Source organism: Schistocerca piceifrons, chromosome 4 (assembly GCF_021461385.2).
Source record: "Schistocerca piceifrons isolate TAMUIC-IGC-003096 chromosome 4, iqSchPice1.1, whole genome shotgun sequence".
In the NCBI taxonomy this organism is placed as follows: Eukaryota; Metazoa; Arthropoda; class Insecta; order Orthoptera; family Acrididae; genus Schistocerca; species Schistocerca piceifrons.
Window position 1 is genome coordinate 581,480,767 of NC_060141.1, and position 25,119 is coordinate 581,505,885.

The following is a 25,119-nucleotide window of genomic DNA, read 5'->3' on the forward strand; positions in this document are numbered from 1 at the left end:
CTTAAACAGACGCCTGCAAGATGATTGTAGGTGAGCACCACATATTAGTCTTACTGCACGTTTTTGTGCAATTAAGACTTTCTTTCTTAAAGATGAGTTACCCCAGAACATTATTCCGTGAGACGTTATTGAATGAAAATATGCAAAATATGTTAACTTACTGATTTGTCTTCCCCTAATATTTGCAACGATTCGAATTGCAAATGTTGCTGAACTAAATTTTTTTAGGAGTTCCAAAATGCCCTTGCTCCAACTTAAATCCGCATTAATATGGACACCTAAGAATTTTGAAGTTTCGACACTATTTATTGTTTTCTCGCCATGTGCTACACTTATTGGTGCAGTACCTCTGGATTTGAATAACTGAATATGTTGTCTTTTTAAAATTGCGGATGAGACCATTTGTAGAAAACCCAGTTGATGATACTGTTAAGTACTATGTTTACCGTCTAGTATGTATGCTTGGATTGATTACAGTACTAATTTATCTGCAAAAAGAACTAAATTTGCTTGTTATATATTAGATGGAAGATTGTTTAAGTATATGAGGAACAGTAGTGGACATAAGATTGAGGCTTGAGGAACCTCCATACGTGATTTTTCCCCAGTCAGAATTACGGCCCCAAGTGAGCATTACTGTTGCCGACAGCAAGGGCCGTTAAGTGACTAGGCAAAGTTGGTTTCCAAACAAGATATACGACCCGTACAGTCGGTATTATTGGCAGTGTTTTGCAGTTTTTTTAGTGCAATACATATAAAAAGACAGATTAGAGTAAGAAATCAAAGAAAATGCAATCACTATGCAAAAAGCCGTTATAGTCCGTGGATCCCTTACAGCAAACTGTTAATACCCTTAATCAAAATACGAGGGCGTGCTTAAAAGTAATGCCTCCATATTATCAGTATCTGTTAAGGTATTAGATGTCATGCACACACAGGTTGACTTTCCCTTTTCGCTGTCGCAAATTGCAACTCTTTGCCACTAGAGGGCTCCAAATTGTAGCTTGTAACATAGTGGTGTGCAGCGTAACTATGTTGGTGCGTGAGAAACAGTGTGCTGTAAGTTAATAATTCGATGAGTTTGCCCCCACATGGAACTCCATCTTCTTCAGCACGACAATGCCAGACCACATATAAGCGCTGCGACATCTGCAACAATCAGATGCCTTGGGTTTACTGTCATCGATCGTCCTCCATATTTGATAGTGACGAAACGGTGCAGATATAGGTGAGGTTGTGGCTATGTCAACAAAGTCAAATATCTACAGTGATGGTATCGACGAACTGGGCTCTCATTGGGAGAAATGTGTTCATCGCCAGGGCGACTGTGTGGTGAAATAAATGTGTTGATATGAAGAATAAAGATATAGACAGTTAATAAAGCGTGTTTTATTTAATGTTTCATGAGTTTTCTCGTGATCAAGCAGAAATAAACATTGGCCGAGCGCCATCCACTATATGGTTAACCCTTATGGATTAAAAAGACTAAAATAAAGATAACGGTTTCTCAGGGGTTGGCTACCCCGTTTCAGAACTTCCACCTAGTGGTGTTGAATTAAACTAAAAGTCATCGAAAATGCTAAACCGTATCAGAACTGGTGTAGCCCTTGTAAAAATGAATCCGAGAAAATGGGCCCTTTTAGAACCTGATGACAGTAAGTGCGATTGTGGAGAAATACAAAACATGGAGTATCATCTGAAATGCCGAAATTTTCCTGCATGTTGATCCCTAGATGATGTCTGAATAAGCAAGACTGAAGCTTTTAGGAGGCATTACTTTTCAGCACGCCGTAGTACTCATAAAATGTTTGTGAACAACCTCTGGTATTTTGTTGTTGGAGTTTACATTCACCCTATATTTCGCCAGCTAATGTACTCACGACATAAGTTTCTCTGCGGCTGTATTACCGAACAAAAACCAAATAATTTTTCAACTAAAAACAAAACGAAGAATCTACTTAATTTGCCGTGACTTCACGTTTAGAAAAAGGTTTTCCTTGTTGACCAGTGACAGTCTTAAATGACTTCATGAAGTAACTGGCTGATTCTGGTGTTCTTCGAGCGGAGTAAGCGGCACGGGAACTGTCAGGCGTACTCAGCGAGATGGATGACTTAAAAGTTTTTGGGTGTCCATTATTGTCCTTTCATTTCGACAACCTCCCAGTTTGTGTTCTTCAGCTTTTCGCTGTTTGAAGTCCAATCCAAACTCTGAATTGGACATGTGTAAAGAGGTATTGCCGTATGACATTTTCCTTGCCTATAACACTTCTTACGGTTCGGTATAGCCTTTTGGTTTGTCTTTAATTTTTAGACAGCAGCAAGAAATGTTAGCTAGGGCAGCGTGCGGCATGTCCAGTTCACGGTTAAACTGGAGTCCAAACAGCGAGCACTTGAGTATGACAACCACAGAAAATTGTCCAAGAATCGTGCAAAGAAAATAACCCAGCTGCAAACAAAAGATAAGTGTAAACCCAAACAGTCGTGAAGGGTTATCAGCGACCCCCACATTCACCGGATGGCAGTAAATACTTACTGTATGGTGCGGACAGGGCACCGGTCACAACGAGGCAGAGGAGTGCCGCGGAAGTTTGCGGCAAGGCGGGAGCGGCCACCATGCTGAGCGAGTACTGGCGGCGGCGCCGTCCTCCGCCCACCTTATACCGACCGGCCGCTGACTCAGCTGTCTGCGTCTCTCCCTAGCTGACCTACTCCCCCACATCCGAGCCCAGATTTCACGCCTCTTCTCTTCTGTACCCTTGACTGGTCTCGCTGATTGATGTCCCAGCAAGCATTCAGCTCGCAGGGCTTTGTTGCAGAGAGAGCGACGCAACGTCAGGAACCTGCTTCATAATTTGGTCCGTGTTGGTCTGTTGAATGTGTTCGGGCGCCTGCGACTTCCAAATGCGGCAGCGTCCCTCTCCTCCGCTCCTCCTCTTAGACAGCGCGCCGCGCCGAACCCAAGTATATCGTGGCTCGACTGCTAAATATCGACTAGATCTGAAACTTCCTGGCACATTAAAACTGTGTGGCGGACCGAGACTCGAACTCGGGTCCCGAATTCGAGTCTCGGTCCAGCACACAGTTTTAATCTGCCAGGAAGTTTTATGTCAGCGCATACTACGCTCGATGTTTATGTCCAGCAGTCGGTGAATGTTGTCCAGTCTCGCAGCAGCTTCAGTTCGTATCTCGATCAGTTTTAGTTTGTTGTCTACTGTTTAATTTACAGTACAGATGTCTGGTTGTGAAGACGTGGACGACAGAAACTTCCAGGAGTTTTAAATAGTGATTCCTGTTAACATGGGTTTGAGCAGCTAAGCGACGTGGATATATTGAACAAAGTGTGTTGGGTAGAGAAAGGAAGCGAAGACAAAGGCAGTCGAGAAACCCCCGTATCACACACTTCGAGGCACCGAAATGCGTTGATCTTTTTTTTGAGTATGTACGACGTAAATGATGACCGTCGTCATGAAAAAAAGTGAATTAAAAATAGAAACATACAAAAATTCGCAGAACAGTTGTCGAAAGTCGTACAGTGTTTTTGAACTGCAATTTTGTTAATACATTACCATTTTCCGGCGATTAAAGGATGTGTAATGCAGTGGTTTTTTGTGTGGCATCTAGCATGCTTCGTAAGGAAATGGCAGTTTTCAGTAAGAAATGTTGAATTATCGGTGTAGTCTCGGTTCTGTATTAACTCTAATAATGTGGAGCTTGTTGTAGTTAGCATTGTAGCACATGCTATAAATAGTGTTATCCTGATGTCGCGGCCCCTACAGGAGCATCCACAGGGGCTGGAGTGTTTTTATACATTCCTGACTTAATGCTGGTTCTTCAAACTTAGTAAGTAGGCTTTCACTACATAGTTAGCGCGTTGATTCGTGCTATATCAGGTTTGCTCTCTCACTCTTGAGCATACAGTAAACTCGATTATCCGGGGTCACTGAGGACTTGAAAACCGCGAATAGTCCACAATTGAAGTACACAGTAACGTATTAGGACTGTAAACATTACAGTATCATAATTAAAATCTCTTAACTAACGTTTATATTAAATTCTACTTTAATCATCATAGTCCATGTGAAAATGCGGTACTTACAAAGAATGCTGTACAGTCCCGTTTTACATTACCTTACACTAACTTGAAACAAAATACAGTCCAGCTTTTTCAATGCTCGTGCAGCATATTGTTTACTGCACACGTATTCTAACTAAGGCGCTCAGTCCGGAACCGCGCGACTGCTACGGTCGCAGGTTCGAATCCTGCCTCGGGCATGGATGTGTGTGATGTCCTTAGGTTAGTTAGGTTTAAGTAGTTCTAAGTTCTAGGGGACTGATGACCACAGGTGTTAAGTCCCATAGTGCATTTGAACCATTTGAACGTATTCTAACGTGGGATTTGGATTGTCGCTCACTGGCGACCACTCCCGAGTTAAAGAAAAAGTTTCAGCAGCAAATAGAAATTAGAGAAATAGGCCACCGATAATCCGCAGAGCAGAAAATCCGGTCGCGGACAATCGAGAGTTTGCTGTACCTCAGTACCGGTATGTCCGCGTACCGTTTATGCCAAGCACCATTCAGAAAATGAGTAGAAACAAAAATTCTGAAGAAAAGCTGTAATACGCCATTTGTTCGATGATAAAGCTGCGACTTAAGAGATGGTGAGGAGTTGTACACTACTTTTAACTCTTAGGGAAAGTTTCCGCAAGTATCCCCACTAGAATTACTGTTGCGTCACAGTTAAATGCATCCAGACTTCAGAGTTCCACGAACGTGCCACTAAATGAGATGTTTTTACCTTTGGTGTAATAAGGCTACTGTTCATAAGCCGGTCGTAGTTGTTGTATGAACATGTCGCGAAATCCGGACTGATTTAGTCAGAATATAGTACGTTTTTATTTATTTTTTTGTGTTACTTGTAAGTTATTGTTACTAACTGCGATTTCAGTGAACTGTTCCTCGACTAATCCTTGAGCATTATGTCAGGCTTATTCTGTTAGTATAGTTCTGTCCGTCGTGCAGTCACAGCACTTTTGCCATAACGCTTTTAGGTTGGTCCCTGATGCACTGGCGTTCCTTATCGAAAATCTAATGGTATTTCTGATCACGTTTCTGTTGCCGTTTTTGGCACTTTACTTTTTTTTAAAATCAGTGTTGTAGAGTGTGTTTCATTTAATAGGTAATCTGAAATACACTGCCATCATAAAGTCCATTGTTTTAGGTGGTTTATCAACAACGAAAATTCATTTATAGTTGGTGAGAATTTATAAGGACTATCGTCTTTATTTCTAGCTGGGAAGTTTTGTGTGTAAATAAGCAGCGTAAAGTAACGTGAATCTTCCGTAGCAGTCAAACCGAAAGCCTTGCAGCATGCGGCGAAGCTGCACGACAGGTATTTTATTGTTGTGGATGTTTTTAAAACCTTGGCTCCACCACCGCTATTTGGTGTCAGTTCGAAATTAAGAAAACCATGATTGTTGATATTAATGGAGTAGCCAAACAGAAAAAGCATCTACCACCATAAGAAAATAGTTTTTGAATATGGTATCTGTGAACTGCCAGCCTTATCTTCTCTTCGCATCACTAAACCGTGTTATTCATGTAGATGCGATTTTTTCTGTAGATTCTACATGACATGCTCTTAGTCATGGGAATAATTAGGGATGAACAAAAGTGATACGTAATGAATTATTTGGGAATTAGCGCGCTCTCTCTCCCCCCCCCCCCCCCCCCCCCCACACACACACACACACACAGTATGCGTTAACATTGATGTTAGCGAGATTATTAGCGAATAAACAAGCAGTTGAATATTGCCCAGTATTTCCGCTTTACTTCGCTGTCAGTTCCAGTCCGTTCAATATCACTAAAGAGAATCGGAGGGGTTCGTGCAGGCTCGGTTCGCTCAATATCGCCAAGGGGAAATGCGCAGGCGCCAACGACCAACCTACAACGACCGAGATGTGTTACAGTCTCATTGCCTTGTCTTCTCTGTCGGCAACTTGGTCTTCTGCCGTATTGGGGTATGATGCTTTCAGACTTGCGAAAGCACCTCAGCTGCTCCATCTGGTAAAGTCTTGTTAAACGTTAATTAATGTTAATATACTTATAATCATTAACATTTATAATTTAGAAACGTTTTTACGACTTCTACGCCGGCCGCGGTGGCCTCGCGGTTCTAGGCGCGCAGTCCGGAACCGCGTGACTGCTACGGTCGCAGGTTCGAATCCTGCCTCGGGCATGGGTGTGTGTGATGTCCTTAGGTTAGTTAGGTTTAAGTAGTTCTAAGTTCTAGGGGACTTATGACCTAAGATGTTGAGTCCCATAGTGCTCAGAGCCATTTGAGCCATTTTACGACTTCTACATCGACGGGATTAAATTATCCTACCACCAATGAAGAGACTAATGAAATAAATTTTTAATATCATGCCTCGCAAAAAGAATATTAATGTTTCTTAATTCGTAATATGTGTGCGACAGCAATCCACAAGTTTGTTTTCTTTATATGGGCAGTATAGTGCTTTGTGAGACATTAGTTATGAAAGATGGAAATAAGAACTTGTTTCAGTTGGTCTCTCTTTTCTGAGATTTATAGTCATATTTCTGCTTATGAAATGCAGTATTAGCATTTTCAATTATTTTATACTCTAGCATTTTATGAGATATGAAAATTCAGTGGCAGCTTTCTCAGATTTATAGTCATAAATGATCCAGTTATGAACTGTAGGCTAAAAATTTTCGTTATCGGTATCCTTAAGCATTTCCATAGATTTTTGATGATCTCCTGACGACGTACATACATCGCCCTTCTGTAAGACCATTCCCAGAATTCGAAGATGGGTGGAGATAAGATCAATGTATAAAAAAAGGCTGTCGTATTTATTTGATGATAGTCCGCCATATAAAATTATGGAAATTTGATGGTATGCGTAGTTTCATAATGGCTAAGTTTGTTTAATACATGATTACTGTGTAGTAATGCGCATCGAGTCTTAAATGTGCATCTGGAAACTTGTTTTTGCAAATTCTTCACTGTGAGAAATTACATCATTCAAAATCATATTCTGGTACTGCTGGGTACGATATCTGCACTGTGCATTGATACACATTTTAACACATTTTGTTTATTTTTTTTCCAAGCAGGACTTTCCTTATATAGCGTTCAGAATTTTTAATAGTAACCCATTCTTCGGAATAGTTTCCTTCACTTCCTTTTCGAGGATGTAGACTACTAACTGCTGCATCACAAAAATAAAATTGTCCTCAGCCCGAAGGTAGTATCGATCTAATGTAATTGGGCGTGGTCGTACCGGGGAAGTTATGGCCGCCCTCCTGCACCCTGTGAAGTGACACAGGCAGATATCACAGGATTGTAATTTTTATCATTTTAACGTGAATCCTTAACGACGTTGTAATTTAAAGTTTTCCTTTTAGTATACAAAGTAGCCAATGATTAAAGAACCAGTAAGTGAAAAAAAGAAAAAAAAATCTCGAAGGACTGACCACAGAACGAACCTCAAACTTTTATAGTCTTAAACTTAGTCAGTCAGTGAGTTATGTGGTTCATACGTTATGAATTGCAAATAGATAGTATTGAACTTTTAGATGAACTGCTAACATGAAATGCTGTTCAAAAGCGTATACGATCAGCTTCATTAAAGCTACGGTTCCGCACGTGACGCTTCCAATTTGTAGGAAGCAGACTTCATGCACGATTTTAAAGGTTCTTGTTAACAATTAAACAACTTGTCAGACTTTACTAGTTTGTCAGGTATTTAGAGTGTGCGGCTTCGTTTGGTGTGCTTGAGAGAAACTTTGATTGATGTCATATTTGACAAGCTGGCGGACGTTGTTTGTTTCACCGCGTATTTTTAGCGAGAAAGAGTTTTCTCACGGTATTGTAGGTTACCACAGTTGTGAAAACTACGAGCCAAGAAGTATAAAACAAGAGCACTGGCAGTTACCAGAATGGTAGCGGTGTTGCGTTTCCCATCCGTATATTACGCGGGATATTAATAAGAAAATCAATATTTTACGCACAACGTACAAGCAAGTGTGCAGTGAATTAAAATAAAAGAATCTAAGCTATCCGGGTCTTCCACGGTTCACTTACTGCATATATTCCCACGTGGTAGTATTGTAATGAACTTTCATTAGATGTTTATGGATACATTTATCTCTGACTTTCAACCACTCCGTGGTCCAACGTCTTGTTTTCTTTTGCTTCTTTGTACACAATGCTGATGTCACTGTAAGTAATACTTTGTTTACGTGGGTAGCCATTCAAACTAGTGTCGAAACACTTAGCGACCCAATTCGCACAGTATGCCAGCTGCTTCGAATGTGAGGCTAAATTTGACAAAATACATTATACGTCTGCCCTCTTGTTCGACAAACTCATGGAAAGAAAACAGTAGATTTGACAACCAAGTTTGATCATTTGCATGGACCTTAAGTTAAACGATTTTGTTCGCAGTCACCACAGTAGCTTCAGTGCGCTAAATTACAAGACTCTCCGAATGTCTTCGCAATAAATCACGTATGCATTTTCTAGGTGAAGTCTGTGTGTAGAGTGCTGATTGATTTTCTAGGCAATACTGCAAACGAAAGTTCATAGATAATGGGCAATCATTTCCGCTTACCGTCCAGCACAAGCTACGATCTCAAATGCTTCGGTAATGCTGAAGACACACGCCTACTGACTTCAGTTTTGCGGGCAGTATCATAACTAACAATGTCTGTGAAAACCGTGTTTGCGTTAGAAATGATAGAGGTAAACTGTATCTCCGATGGCCCAGAAAACTCGTAAACCGCAGAAATGTCAGTATTTCCTGAAGACAAACATTGGAAATTTTTACAAGAGGTGCTCGTTGCCGTCTGACGATGGGCCTAGATTCGAAACTAGTTATGGGGATACATCCGTGTTACCTATTATTCATTCAATAAGTGTGGTTGGTTGCGGTTTTCTTCCTCGCTGATATTTAAGAGAACTGCCTAACAAAGGGAAAACTGCAGTCGTGTCACTGGTGTGTCAGTTAATGCTGTAAAATGACTTTTCTCAATATGCAGGACGTTAAGGCATTCCTGGCGTGGACACACTCACTTCTTTAGTTAACAAAAAATCTCGTCATTGGATTAAAATCACAACGTCGGTTGACACACGATTTGCTAAGCCACGATGTCCAGGTGGTCTGACTTGATAGGCCACATGTGCATTTTTTTTATCTACCACCTAGTCACACGCTGCAAACTCCCAGCATTTTTACGGATGTCGCTGATGTGACGTGATGCAATACACCGTTATCACATTTCATGCTTGTACAGTGACATTAATCGAAAATCTTTCAAACTGATGTTTAGCGAGGCCATTGCATGAACATGCGTCGCACGTTTCCATTGACTGTTGGCACATTACAGGATTTTCGTTGCGGTAAACCTATTCTCCAGTTAACGGATATAGCATTGTAACTCGTAAGGAAAAGTGTGTGGAAAACATGAAAATATTTCAAAGGAAATAACTTTTTCAGTTCTGCTTTGTAGTCATTATTATTATTTACAAAATCGGCGATAAGTTGAATAAAGTCAATTCTTATAGAGAAAGTTTACGACAAAACGCAGGATGTATAGTGAGGATATTGATATGTACGTCATGGACCTGTATGTTTATGCCTTGTGCCAACAGCGTGACTTTCTCATTCACCTGACGAGCGTTCTTTATTCGGTTGATCGAAAATAGGCCCTCATGACCATCATAAATGCCCATATTAGGTTATATTTGGAAGACAAGGGCAATGTAAGTATATTTATCGATTTTATTGTAGTGGTTTGAGCATAGTAAATACTCGAATCATCGCTTCGTAGATTTGTTTAAGGTCGTAATTCGGCCTGAAATTCGAAATAAGTTAACCAAATATTCGTAACTATACCCTAAGAGACCTTTGTGGCTGTTCACGATCAGTGTTGAAAGTATTGGATGCAGTTAGATATCGTGATGCACCATGACCAAGAAGTTAATAAACCGCTAAAACAAAGTTCGAATTAGTGTTCTCTATTACAATTTACAGCAAAATTAAAGAACACAGTTCATGGTAGATGAATTGAGATTACCCGTCGATGTCATTTGCGTTCAGGTAAATGTAGTACATTGTTTCTGTTGTTATAACTTTACCGGTGCATCTTGATTCATTCGTCTATTTTTAAAAGCAGCCTGATAGTGTAAATGAGAGCTTCGAAACACTGAAGGAAATCACTGTGGTTCGTAGCGTCGTATTGCATACCAGGATATTCTTATGCAGGTGAACGAAGATTTTGGTGGCACGGCTGTATTCTTCGCCTACATCCTTGAAGTGCGGCACAGTAGTGCATAGACGTACCTAATAACGGCATCCGTTCTTGCTGCCCTCCCCCTCCTGAACCGTGGACGAGATTTGTTCTTCGGCAAAGACTTGTTGCGGTCGGTGCCAGTGAGGCAACTACCGTTACGACGTGAAAGGGTGTGAAGGCAGCAAAGAATCGCCGAGACGTGGAATTCGCGCGGTCATCGAGGATAACATTACGAAGCAACATGCCGTCCGGAAATGTGGACCTCTTTCTACTTCCGCTCATCGCTGTTCATTGTGACCGAATATTGTTGTAGCTCAACCACAGAGTAGAAAGCATACAGCAAAGCTACAGCAGTTCCTGGAGTTAGTTTTTCAGCAGAGGTTCTCTTCCTTTAAAAAATTAAGCGTGTTATTTCGCATTTGTACTTCCTTCACTGTTTGTGTGTAATAGCTTTCATTCGGTTCTGACGATACAAATGGGAACAAATAATTTACATCCTTTGTATCTTCTCGTTTCATATCATAGCAAGATGATTAAGTGCCTGTTTGTAGCCGGCCGGTGTGGCCGTGCGGTTAAAGGCGCTTCAGTCTGGAACCGCGTGACCGCTACGGTCGCAGGTTCGAATTCTGCCTCGGGCATGGATGTGTGTGATGTCCTTAGGTTAGTTAGGTTTAATTAGTTCTAAGTTCTAGGCGACTGATGACCTCAGAAGTTAAGTCGCATAGTGCTCAGAGCCATTTGAACCATTTTTTTGCCTGTTTGTTTTTCGATATTGGACACAGTTACTGTGATATTTAATTTCAAAGTACTCTACAGCATAAAATATGAAGGGCTTGCTGTGGAAAATACAATCGCTGGCTACTTTACGTTTGGGTCATTTCAGGTAATACGTTGCTGTGTGCTAAATTTAGCTAACCTATGGAAATCGTTTTTTACTGCCACTACAGTGTGGAGAAAATAAAAGTATTGTGTTGATAGCGCTGGCTCATTAAGGCGCTGCCTGACGGCGACATGTGCAAGTGGCCTGTTGAGCAGTCGTGAACACTTCGTCCAAGTAGACGCTTGTCTCTCAAATTAGTGATCACGATTCGTTATTGTATTTACTGCTGAAAGAAAATGATGATGATGGTGAAAAACTCTACACAAACGGTAACATAATCGAAAAGCCGAAGCACATCTCGTAATTTTGGACAAAGCTTGTCAAAAGTTTCTTTGCGACACTTAACAATAGTCATTTATTAGAAATATGATTCATACTACATAATATGTTAGAATGAACTTCAAACAATAGTATAAATTAAATTTCAATACAGCTTACCGTTACCGTTATCATTTAAAGCAATACCATACTTTCAGGCTGAAAACACGAATGAAAATTCCAGCGCAGATACAAACATACAGCCGTTGTTTTCTATTGGAAGTGAAGTTGATTTATCAGGTCAATGTCCCAGAAAAAATTAAGAAATGAAATAAAATTGCTGCAAGGAAGAAACAAAGTAGCTTTATTGTCTTCTGAAACTAAAATCATTGGCAGTCACAGCTAGCACATGTGAACGGGAATGAATGTGATAAATTTTTGACTAAAGCTTTATCACAACGCGTTTCTTTAGCGCTTCCGTTCGTAAAAGTTTCATGTAGTTGTTCAGATTACTTCCGTTTTGTGAGAAGTCCATTTCGAGCCGCACTGTAGTAGTAAGCAGCTGTCGTTTCCCGTTTACTCTGGTCCAATATGGCGTCGAGCGCGTTTGACTTAATGGGACACGGGTATGATATGAAACGAAATGTACATGCGCCGTTTCGACCGTCGAGGGCGTCTATTAACTTTCGTTGCCGTATCGATTTGGATCGCGGCGACCCTCCCGTGGAATGATGCTGTCTTACAGTCATCTGTATTTCGGGCATGCAGCCGCTTAAATAAAGTTTCTATTATTGATATTTCGGCCGCGTATATTTGGCCACCACCTGTTGGAAGACTAAAACTTACACACGCAGCTTGCACCGCCTGTGTCGAAGGCGTACGGACATTCGATACGATTATCGATGACACCATGACGACTTCTCTGCAGTTTAATTATCTCGAGAGCCGGGTTCCATGCTTTGTCCAAATTAAAACCATTATCTCTGTTTAATAAATTATTAGGTAATCTAATTTCTATAGCTTCCTTGAAGACAGAATCCCAGAAGGAAGAGGTAGATGTTAGAATCTTCACATCATTGTATTTCATGGAATGCCCTGTATCAATACAATGTTCGGCCACAGCTGACTTGTCTGGCTATGATAAGCCTGTGTATCTTCGGTATGGGTGCTCTTTCTTCGAAGATAGGCCGTATTCTCTAGAAACACTGTGTTAACGTGATCTTCTGGCCTCCCACGAAGATTGCAGCTTTACTCGTCTCTGTAAAGGTCGATTTATTGCTTCGTAAGGCGGGTTTGTCAGATTCCATGCGGAAATTGTGAGGAAACATACAGAGGTCAAACAACACTCACCGTTCATAAACATGCTTATCACAGCCAGACAAGTCAGCTGTGGCCGAACATTGTATTGATATAGGGCATTCCATGAACTACAGTGATGTGAACATCCACTTCTTCCATTTGGGATTCTGACTTCAAGGAAGCCATAGAGATTAGATTAGCTAATAATTTATTAAATAGAGATAATGGTTTTAATTTGAACAAAGCATGGAATTTGGCTCTAGCGATAATTAAACTGCAGAGAAGTTGTCATGGTGTCATTGCCGCCGAACATACGTCGATAAGCGAATCGAATGTCTGTCTGCCCTTGCCACGGGCGGCGCGTGTGTAAGCGAAGGCCTCTTTGTCGCCGACCAGTCTGTGGCTAGCAGGCGCTTACCTTCGCGGTGAAGCATGTGAGGCCGCGCATGGCACCCTGTCATAAGCCTTGCCATGTAGTCTGATGATGACTGGACGATGCGCGGCGAAATATCAGTGGAAGACATTTTATTTGCTCAGCTGCATGCCCGGAGTTTAATGAACTATTTATCATTCCGCGAAAAGTTGTAAATGCACATCGTCCATGTTTTGTTAACAGAGAGACATCACCGCGATGTTCGTACATTTGAAGATTTCACTTGCGAGTTGGCACCAGAACGTGTTGATACATTCCACTACCTGGAAAACGTTTATGTAGTAGCAGTTCACCGATCTGAAATAATGACTGGTTGCTGTTTACAATATGTAACTATTTCCAAGCATGAAAGTAATGTGTGGACAACATAGTTATGTTCTTTTGAGAAATGGTCTGCAAATACCCAATCATTGTTTATGCCTCACTAGTATTAAGAAATTGGAACAAATTTACTGGCTGCTTGCCAGTGGATAGGTCAGATTTTCCCTCAATTTATTCAGTTTGACTAGTTTACTGACTTTACTTTAATTGACCTTTTTTCCGTTTGAGGACCATAAATGTAACGTAATTATGTCTAGTTAAATATAAAAAGTATGTGCGTTTCATACCGGAATAATAAATGTAGTGTTACCATAATACTATACTGAAGCCGCATTTTTAAGACTGTGAATACGGAGTCTAGTTGTAACTGTGGTAGCCATTCTTGCTTACGAATTACAGCAGCAACTCATATCTTCAATTGGCACATTTATTGCCCTATCAGAAATTGTTGCATTTTCTTTTTTTGAAACGTAGAACCTAGCAACTTCATAATTACTTACATTCCCCATTTATGTATCACAGAAAGTACTTAACAATAAGCTTCCCAATGGCATAAGAGTGGAGGTTATGTGAAGTATGTTTAATTTGTCCGAAAAATCACAATTCACTTAGAGAAAAATGAGCTGCTCCCTTTGCACTTTTGAAAGTACCGGAGAGAAAAATGAGCTGCTCCCTTTGCACTTTTGAAAGTACCGGTAACTGAACCAACGCGAAAAATCAGCTGCCGGTATTTTCCTGTAGAAGTACCAGAATATATTACGCCTGCATACATATAAGATGTTCTTGTTTGGAAATGAAGTCTACTAAAATAACTAGCTTGTAAATTTTCTTTTATGCATTGTTTATCGCGGAGACTAAGTTGCCATACGTTTTTATTCTTCTTCCAGTGTATGTCTTTCTATGCTTTTTATTTTGGGCGCTAATTACTGTGTTTTACTATATGATCAACGTATATCGAACATTTGCATATATCGGCTAAATTTGTAAGTCATTGACAATTACAACTCATTCCTGAAAGAGGATTACGTTACTAAGGTCCCAGAATTTTTTAAAAAAGCGAAGGGGAAAAAAAATGTAGCGGGATGCGAACCGACGCACCAGCTAGATTCTTTTACATAATAGACACTAACCGCCACGTCACTGTATAACCTTGCAACTTGCGACTCGGTTTCAAACACTTTGTTGTTTTCAACTGCCGTTATGTTTTAACATTAATCTTACCAACAGCGACGCGTTTTCGAGGGATCCTCAATATCTGGAGCAACCTATTTTCATTGGACATACGGGAAACTTATTAAACATGGCTTCTCCCACTTCTCAGAATTCGATACGTTTCCGAAAGGTGATAGACATCCACGACGCTCGAAACTGGGCATAACGCTGTTGATAAAATCTCGACACATCGATATATAGAAATTCTTCAAAAATTGTATATATATATCGTCCTCAAATCTACCTAGATATATCGATATCTTAAGGCAATATGGAACGCCAATATTCTTATTTTACATTATATTTTTTTCACAGTTTTCGTTATTTGTTGTCCTTTTGAAATTGTAGTAGGACATAATTTTACTTTCACTGTGTGAAGTCATACTACTTCTTGAGCTTTCATCACGTCCAATCATCCTCTTTGTGTGAAGCAAGTATATGTGGCACCAAAGTATTAGTCCAATTGTGGTGGTGGTGGTGTGAATAGAATAAGATTTCAGATGAGAAGAAATAGCACATCAGTTGCGTTAAAAAAAGAAAAGAAATTAACTCAACTAGTGTGCTATTCCGTCACATCGGCGTTCTTCAAAAACAGTCGCTGAAAATACTGAACAAAAATCTAAATGACACGCTTGGTCTTTACTCTGGGCGGAGAAGTGCGAGAGGAAATGCAGGCTTAATGGGCGCTCGGCGCTGCCAACAGAAATTGCGACGTTTAGCTTCACCACGCAATTTTGGCACTAAAATCTGCAAGGTCGCTGGCGTTGGCAGAAATGTAAAGACTGGGAGGGAAGTCGACATGAAGTGTTATGACAAAGATTGATATGATACAAAACCGAACGTCGTACCCATCCGCCACGTTTTATTATGCCACTTGCTGACGTTCATTAATGAGGGTGAAGTTTTTCTGATACATCTCCAATGTGTCGTTGCCTTGAAACTTCGCACTACAAGTCGTAATACAAGAGAGCTAAGTGTGTCAAAATGAATATGGCGCCTGCCGTATCGATATTCAATATTGCGTTGGTCGTCACGTTTGTAGTAAGCGTTGAGAGATGAGTGTTATCTGACTTCTATACAAATCAATGGAGCCGCCATGTACTTTCCTGCTGTCTACGAGGGCTGTCCAAGAATTTTGCCGAGTCAAAAACGTTCAACCATCTGGCACATATCACCACCGCCCTGACAAAGTGTAAGGAGGGGGGAACGGCGAAAGCGTCGCATTTAAACGGCAATGCAGTTGCACTGCCTACCACTTGTTTTATATTTCACATTTCTCAACAACATGGATGAAAAACAAAACAAATATCCAGTATTGTTTAACTAACTTTTTCACCGATTCGTGTACTCAGGTTGCCACGCAATCGCGACTTACTTAGTTCCATAATCGAAAAAAAAACAACACATCTTTCCATGTGAATGTTGATTGAAATATTAGAGCATTTTTGTAACCTGATTATGGAGACGTAAAAATTCTAATTGAGCAAAGCACTGTCGATGGTATACTCTCTGTTTTGTCGCTAAATGATAGTAGACGACGATTGACTTTCTTCTGAACACTTCTATAAGAGCCATATTGGATCGATTTCCAGAACAATTTTACCATATCTGTATTTACTAACCTGGGGGAGGTGTGATACAGTATAATTTCTTTTGTGAGAACTACATTTTTACCAAATGCATTTTAATGTTGTTTTTACAATACAGTGCTACTAACTCTTACAAGTTTCTGAACGGACCATTTACCAGTTCATTTATTTTTCTTTTGAGGGTTGTTTACAGCTAATGCTGTTTCTCATATCTCTAACTTCCATAGTTCATGGTGTTTCCAATCCCTCTCTTTGAAATTCCTAGCATCTTTGACATCTATTGCCCATCTTCTGCGAGCTCAACTTAATTTCCTTTTTTGCTCTGGGAACCACTTCCACACCTCCTTTCTCGATATATTATCATCTATTCATTAGAACTGCCATACCATAGCAACCGCTTCCTCTCAAGAGCTTCCATCATCTTCCATTCCACTTCCATAATTTTTATGATTTCTTCATTTCTGATGTGGTCTAACCCTGAGACTCTTGCACTTCAGCCCCAGTTATCCATTTCTGTGGCTAGTTCTTGGTCTTTTTCTTTCTTTCTTATTTCCAAAACTTATGACGCATGTGTATGTATACATGTACATATGCATTCGACTGTTGTTTTGTATATAGACTAGTCTTCATCAGTTTAGTTGTGAACTGATTGTTCATTATTTGTTTGTCAGATAACATGTTTCCCTTGTTCAGTCCCAATGTGATGAGGTAGTAGTCAAAGGATTCCTAATGTATGTGGCCGTCTTTCAAAATGACTCGTAAAACCATTTAATCTGGCAGGCTTTTGTTATCTGTGTACAATTCTAGACCTTTAGACATCCAGCCAGGTTAATGTTTGTAAGATGGTACAATAGTTAATTGTAGGACTCACATTCGAGAGGAGGGAGCTCAAATCCCCATCTATCATCAAGGTTTGGGTTTTTCTAAATTGATTAAAGATAATATCTGGATGGTTGCTTTGGGGGGAACACAACAATCCTTGACCAATTCAGTCGTGTGTCGTGTTTCTAATTATCTCTTTAGTAACAGGGCATTTAATCCTAGTCAGGGAGTGTGTTCCAGAACTTCGAAGCCTGCTGGGTGTTAATTTTTAGTGCATGTATCTTCTACATATTGTTGCATGTATTGGTTACTTGAGAGAGGAGTATGATGTTACAATATACCACGTGTAATGAAGATAGACATCATTTTCTTTTTAACAACCTAAGATTTTTCAAACTACATCAATTACGTACACCATTTCAAACATACATGACTTAGTTGCTTGCTACATTCTGGTAATAAAGCACACGTGCTCTCTCTTTTCGTCTGTCTCAGTATACATTATAGAAAACTACCACTGTATTGAGCAGCACATTAGGATAAGGTATAAAGTCAGCTGTTTTGTGATGTAAGACGCAAACAACAGTTTGACCACACTGAACCAAAGTTTATTCTTCTTCCACATACAAGTTTATAACAATTGAGAACATAGATACACACACATAGAAACACCTTAGGTACTGATAGAAGCACTTGCTGACAATAAGTAAGAACACAGTACGAGAGCAGGTACGTGTTGCACTGTGCTTATAAAGGGGAAAGCTGCAGCAGTGGGTGCGGTGGATGCCATGTTGTGTGTACAAGTCATGTGACCCACTGCAGGTGACCTCTGATGGCCAGCCCTTGCAGGTGCTATTGTCGGGGTATTCAAAGTATAGTGCGACAGTGGCCAGGTTCTGCTGTGTGTATCCAAGTATTACATGCAGGATTATAGCACCATTCCCCGCCCACCCACCCACCCACCCACCCACTTTGGAAAGGACACTCCACTGATGTGCATATCGAGGCGCTGTTGAAACAGCAGTGGCTTCTATGTCGGATGCTGTAGCCAATGATCGTGTTGGAGGAAAGACGATTGTGGGCCATAATCAGTGGGGACTGGCAGAAGTGGCTCAGCCATGGACACATGGCAGTTGGTCCTCTGCAAAATCCCATAAAAGAGAACTGATGAAAAGGGCACTGGTTATGTCTAGTCATGGCGGAACTGTGCTGATGATGAAGGCACTGGTCATTCCATCAGGGATGTCAGTAGGGAAAGATGCACTGGCACAGCTGGCGGCAGAATCACTGATGGCATTGAAGCATTACGGAAAGGCCTGATAGCAGGTGTCAGGTGCTGGATCCTGGAGGAAAGGCATGAAGTGCAACATCCACATAGAGGTTGGCTCACCCCAGGGCAGGACCATCCTGCGGTGCTGGTACAGCAGGCACTGAGGAAGGCAGCAGTTACATGGCCCTTGTCGTGGTGTGAGGACGCAGTTGGTCATTGTGACGCACTACTGGCCCATCACTGGTGCACACCATACAGAGGCAGTGCCTTCAGCAGCTGTGAATTGTGGCAGATGTCCATTTGAGTCGATGGCTGAACCCTTGTGCTCAGAATGGGGTGCCAGGAATGAAGTGTAATAAGGGCCACTTCAATTGGCATTGGTGGGGCAACTTGAGCAGCTGAAGGTAGTTGTGTGGCTGGTGATCGTGGAGCTTCTTGGCCAGACTCCAATCTCCCACCTGCATAAACCTGTAAGAACTCAAGAAGTGTGCAAGGCATTATCCATGAAGGAGTCTGTGATGTACTTCTTCATTTGAACCTTGATTGTGCGGATGAGCTGTTGTGCTACATTGTTAGATTGTGGGTGAAAAGGAGCAGCAGGCATGTGGAGAATACCCTGAAGGGTGCAGAAATTAGGGAAAGTTGGAAACACAAATGGCGGACTGCTATCTGACACAAGCATATAAGGCAATCCTTCAGTAGAGTAAAATTTGGAGAGGGTCCAAATCGTATCTGCAGTCGATAACAAAGGATAGCAGATAATGTATGAAAATTAAGATAAAGCATCAACAATAAACAACCAGTAAGAAGGTAGGAAGGGTCCAGCAAAATCAACTTGGATGCATTCACACAGACACTGTGGTGTGGGCCATGGAGAGAGTGTCGGTGCGTATTGGGTAGCACACTGAGAGCAGGCTGTGATAAGATGTCACCATCAATGCTGGGCCAAAACAAGTGCCAATGGACCAATAGCTTGGTACGCGAGTCCCCCCAATGCCAGTGATGTAGGATCTGAAGCACATTCAGCCTAGTTAACAGCCTTTCTGTTGCTGAGAGAACACCACTATCAAACACTGAAGTGCAAAGTAGTTACACAAAGGATCAGAATTTCCACCCAGAGGCCTGTCCAGCAAGTCAAGCTGAACGAGGTGAACAACTTGATGCAAAACTGGACCAGCAGTGACAGCAGCTGTGATCTTGGAGCCCATAATACAAAACCCTGCCACTGTACTTTTCCATCTCATAGAGTTCGTCTTGACCAAAAGTAGGATAAAATCCCACCCTAAGACAGAACTGGCATGTTGCACAGTAGGACAAAAATGTATGTCATAGTTGTAGTGAGACAGAAATAAGGCTGCTGGAGGAGAAGTGCTGCTGTGTCAAGGAATGAAGCAGAAGGATTGAACAATGAAGCCAAAGGCTTGTGGTCAGTAATGAGATGGAACTTGGATCTACAAGTTGGGAGTAGCACTGCTGGCCAGATTTTGAGGATTTTTGCTGCATAAGCTATTGGAACCAACCTCACGTCGATGTGTGAGAATGGCCCCAAGTCCATACTGGAAGGTGTGTTAGCCAAAACCAGGTGGGGTGGCCTGGATTGGAAAGTAGCCAAACAAGGAGCAGAATGTAATTTAGATTTCAAAAGTCTAACTCACACTTGCAGGCTGGTAGCCACTGGAAAGGAACATTCTTGTGGAGCAACTTGTGGAGGGAATGGGCCAATGTGGACGTGCCCAGAATAAATTTGTGATAGTGAGCAGTTTCAGCAAAAAATGCATGGAGGTCTTCGACATTTGTAGATCGAGGCAGAGTCGTGACTGTGGTGACATGATGATGTAAGGGCTTCGGCATAAAGGCTTAACACCATCTCGAGAAACTGCAAATACACAATGGATGGCTGAAAGAAAAGGACGACTTGGCCGAGTTTCATTTCAGCGCTGCAGTATGTGAGACTGTGAACAAGAAGGTGCAGTTATGTAAATGCTCTTCTGTGAAGGCGTCCCATCACAATGATGTCATTGAGATAGTTGATGCATCCCGGAACATTGTCAATTGTTCCGGAAAATGCTGAAAAATTGTCAAGGCATTAGCCACACTGAGTGGGAGGCACCGATATTGGTACAGCCTGAAGGGTGTGTTAACCACAAGGAGTCTTTTAGACTCCTCATCCAATGGAACATGCAAATAGGTTTCAGATAAATCAGTTTTGGGGAAAAACTGTGCCCCTCGGAGTTTAGCCAATAAGTTGTCTGGTTGGGGCAAAGAGTAGATGTCAGGCATGGATTCAGCTTTAATGGGAACTTTAAAGTCACCAGAGAGGTGAAGCTGACAAGTTGGCTTTTTAACAATCATGAGGGGGTTAGACCACTCATTTAATGTGATAGACTACATGACCTCAAACTGCGTAAGCCTGCCCAGTTCTGCTTTCACTTGATCACACAAGGCCACTGAAATACGGCACACGTGAAGAAAACATGGCCAGTTGTAGCTTTCAGGGTAATGTGGGCCACAAAATTAGTGACGGTACCTAACCAATCTGAAAAGAGAGACAAGAATTCAGGATATAACTGCTAGTAAGGGATCTGGCATCGTATCTGAAAAGGAAAAAAACCAAAAGCATTGAAAGCATCCAAACCAAACTAATTTGCAGTCCGCATAATATACTATTAGAAAATTGAAGGAATGAATGTGCGCTTGTTGTAACTCGCCAAACAACAAAGTAAATGGAGGCAATGCCGGAGGGCCCAAATCCACGTAAGTCTGTAACCACTTGTAGTCTGAGCACTTGATCAAAGTGTGAGTGATGGACAGTTTGTTATGATTCGTAAGCACTAGAGAGAGACACAATTAACATCCATGTCCTGTCATTTAGTGTCCTATCTGCCTATAGTTGTTGCGACTCACCCAGCACTTAGGGCATGTGATCTTGCCATGTTGCACGAAACTGTATGGTCAAGATGGGAGTGTGGAGCACTGCCATTGCTGTGGCATTTTTTGCTGTTATCGTTTGGCACATCACTGACCAGTGTGGCACGGAAGCCGCGGTTGTATGGCTGCCACATTGTCCTCGCCCCCCTCCCCTCCTGAACTAATTGATGCCTGACATCCAGGAACAGGAGCCATTGCAGCCATGTGACACCAAACTTCATTCTGGTCACCTGCAGCATGAGATGCCTCGAAAAATTGGGCAGTATTTAACACCTCAGCCAAAGATGGACAGTTGCAGTGTAGTGCATGTTGACACACCTCCATGTCAGTAGCCAGCTGAATTATGGCAACACGGAGCATGGAATTGGCATATGAGTCATGATGAGCATTGGTAACCAACTGACATTTGTGATTGAGACTGTTGAGTTTTGATTACTCAAGCCCTGTAGAACTTGGGGGGTTGTTTATAACAGCAATAGAATCCTACATGTGCTGCAGTGACATGCGTGTGTTTATGGTGATAATTTGACAACAACCTACACATTTATTTGAATGGAAGTGGTGCAGTTTCCTGGAGCAGGACTAACTGCAGTTTCCTGGAGCAGGACTAACTGGCATGACTGTTAGATCTGAGGAGGAATCCGAGAAAGGAACAAATATTACACGTTTGCATCAGTGATACCAAAGACAAGAAAGTGTTGCTGAAGTTTCTTCTCATAGGCTTCCCAGTCTTCAGCTGCATCGTTGTAAGGGTTAAAGGGCAGTGGTAAGCCAACAGCATGGGAGCCTGTGTAATCCCTGTCACCGTCAGGTTCATCATAGTAGCCATAAAGCCTGATACTGCTCGAGGAGAGATTTTAGCACTGCCTCCAAGGCAAGAAGAACCAAAGGAACAACCAGGAGACTAAGCACATGAAGTAAACATCACACCTGTTGACAACTGGGTCCTAATGTAAGACACAAACAACAGTATGGCCACAGTGAACCAAAGTTTATTCTTCTTCTGCATAAAAGTGAACAACAGTTGAGAACATATAGAAAAAGTGCCTGCAGCTCTGCACTTGTAAGGGGGGGGGGGGGGGGTGTCTAGTAGATGGCGTGGTAGATGTCGTGCAGTAAGCACAAGTCATGCGGCTTGCTGCAGATGGCTGGCGTCTGGTGGCTGTGGCTGGCACGTGCAGATGCTATTGGTGTAATATTCGAAGCATAGTGTGCCGGCAGCGTGGTGTTGCTGTGCGTATCCCTGTATTACGTACAAGGTTATAGTAAGCTGCAAGGCTAAACTTATTGGTTTATGACTGAAATTGTATTTTTAACATTGATAGTGAATTGCTCAGTATGAGAAAATGTCCAGCACTGTATCATTTCTTTTTCTGTGTACTAAAAAGAGGCTTTTCTTTATTTTTTGTAGCTCAGTTGTGGAACAAACATGCCGTCGATGAGAGTCTCTGCACTTCAGTATTACTTTCTTACATAGCAGAGAGCTCTACTTCATATCCAATGCTTCTTGGTGAAGAGTTTGCAAAGGACCTGAAAATACAAATGACATTGTTTCTTGTAAGTATTTGTTCAAATTTTCATGGACTCTCTCTCTCTCTCTCTCTCTCTCTCTCTCTCTCTCTCTCTCTCTCTCTCTCTCTCTCTCTCTCTCTCTCGCCCCCCCCCCCCCCCCCCCCCCCCCCCACACACACACACACACACACACACACACACACCTACCCCTACCCATCTCCCACCACTCCAGCCTCTCCCTCTTTCCTTTCTCACCAAGCTGCTTTTCCTTTCCGTCATCCCCTCCCTGACCCCTTGAAAATAAATGCCTCTGGTCTACATAGCTGGGTAAATGTGGTTATTAATGAATTAATGAGAACCTTATGCTTCTCTAAATTTTTGCTGTGATTCAAATGTACTTGCTAACTGATGCTGCCATTGTGCCTCACACGGGACAAACAATAACAAGTCTTCAATAGAGTTAGTATGAGTAAATATAATGGAAAACAACCAAGTGTCAGTTCTGAAATAATTAAAGAATGCCACTGATACATATTATCTATTTTTATGTCCTAATTGTTTCTGATGTTTGTATTGGTATGCATTAATGTATTTTGTAATATTGACAGGCATCGAAGTACATGATAGACTTCAGATCAAGTCATTGCACACAGCTGCCTACAAATTTATTCAGAATGCCTTGGGATCTCTCTCCGGAATCTGATTATGTAAAAATATGAAGAAGCAGTAATTATGGAGATACGATTAAGAAAATAAGTGATACACTGTTTATGGATGTATACTGCATAAGATTTTACATTGTAGTGCTTTTATTGTGTATCTATGTATATAGTCAGAATGGTACCATGCATTCCATTTCATTTTTCTTTGTATATTTATTTTCATTGACTCATCATTATATAGAGCTTACAACTGGTAATACTCATGATTTTTTTTTTCCCTTCTCTGTAAGTGTTTAGTGTGTATACAGTTGCTCCATGTGTTTAACTCTCTGTGGACCTTTTGTGGTATTAGGTATTTGCAAACATTTTAAATACTCATTTGACTGCAAAATATGCTTTGAATCTGGATCATGCATGACACTTTTATTTTTATTTTTATTTTCTGTAATTGTTTTGTATCGGAAAATTATGAAATTCACTTAAAATGTAAATTTTTGAAATTGAATAAATAATGTTTTCTTGGTCTATAGAAACCTTTAAGTTTAAATGAAAGGAACAACTTACAGTTATTGTGCACCACATTGGTCCTGATTTTCCAGACTGTCTGTTGTGGTGCTTTTTTTCCCCAATGATTAAGTGTAGGAGTTTTTTACGTATGTGTGTCGCAAGAAATTAGATCTTTAACTTATATTTTACTTTGACATCAATGTCAGAATTTTTGTGACTTCATTTTAATTTTTCCTGAAATGAAATAAACAATTTTTCCCTGAAATGAAATAAACAAAACATACCCACCAGAAAGATAATGTACTAGATGTTGTGCACTATGCATTATTTTTGGCAGTTACTCTGTCCACTCAGTGGGTATTGTAGGCAAATGAATTAAGTAATTTGTACTTCCTATCGCAAACTATTGTTAGGTTTTTATTTGATTTATTGTCAAGAAAGTTGCATAATGTATTTGTAGCATTTCCACATATATAAGACAAGCTTATAATTCAGTAACTGAAATTATTTCTAAAACGAGGAGCACACAGTTTTCTTTCCTTGAGTTCATAACTTTGGCAGCTTAATTGTTCAGATAAATTCAGTGTTTCTGATCACTGGTATTATTTCGTATTTGGTTGATTTTGGAACCGCATTTCCTTAGTCAGTGCATGTGTTGTGAATAGCATGTATCTGAATGCAAAATGTGTTTGTGCGTGTCTATGATTTGACAAGTTGTTGGTGTTATCAGTGTGTGTTTATCCACTGTAAATGGAAAAATTGTTCATCCAGATGATTTCAACTGTGATTCAGCTGTAAGTTTTTATTGTTTGCTCATATTTTTTGTTTATTTTTCATGTGTAGCCATGAGCCACATGTCAGTAAATATTCATAAATGTGTTGTTATAAATAATTTTTGTGCTGAATGTTGTTTCAGTTTATTCTTTTGAAGAAAGACCTCAAATTGTATTTGATAATTATAATCATGGTTGCATATACATTTTGGCTACAGCTACTGTGTTAAAAGGTGTTCACATCAGAAGATATTGCATAGTCGTATAACGTTGTGTAAGCAGAGAATTCCAAGTACATACTGAACTCTATAGGAACATAGGTAGGGCGCAATT

The 25,119-nt window shown here is 40.9% G+C and overlaps 1 protein-coding gene across 1 annotated transcript in view; it reads left to right on the forward strand.

Moving 5' to 3' along the window:
• The window catches only part of LOC124795033 (phosphatidylserine lipase ABHD16A), a 160,705-nt gene extending 136,674 nt beyond the window's left edge, over positions 1 to 24,031 (forward strand). The window contains exons 11-12 of the mRNA XM_047258810.1: positions 22,744 to 22,889; positions 23,453 to 24,031. Coding sequence (XP_047114766.1) covers positions 22,744 to 22,889; positions 23,453 to 23,563 — 257 coding nt within the window. The 3' untranslated portion in view covers positions 23,564 to 24,031. The remainder of the gene's footprint in view (positions 1 to 22,743; positions 22,890 to 23,452) is intronic.
• Positions 24,032 to 25,119: the final 1,088 nt, after the last annotated feature.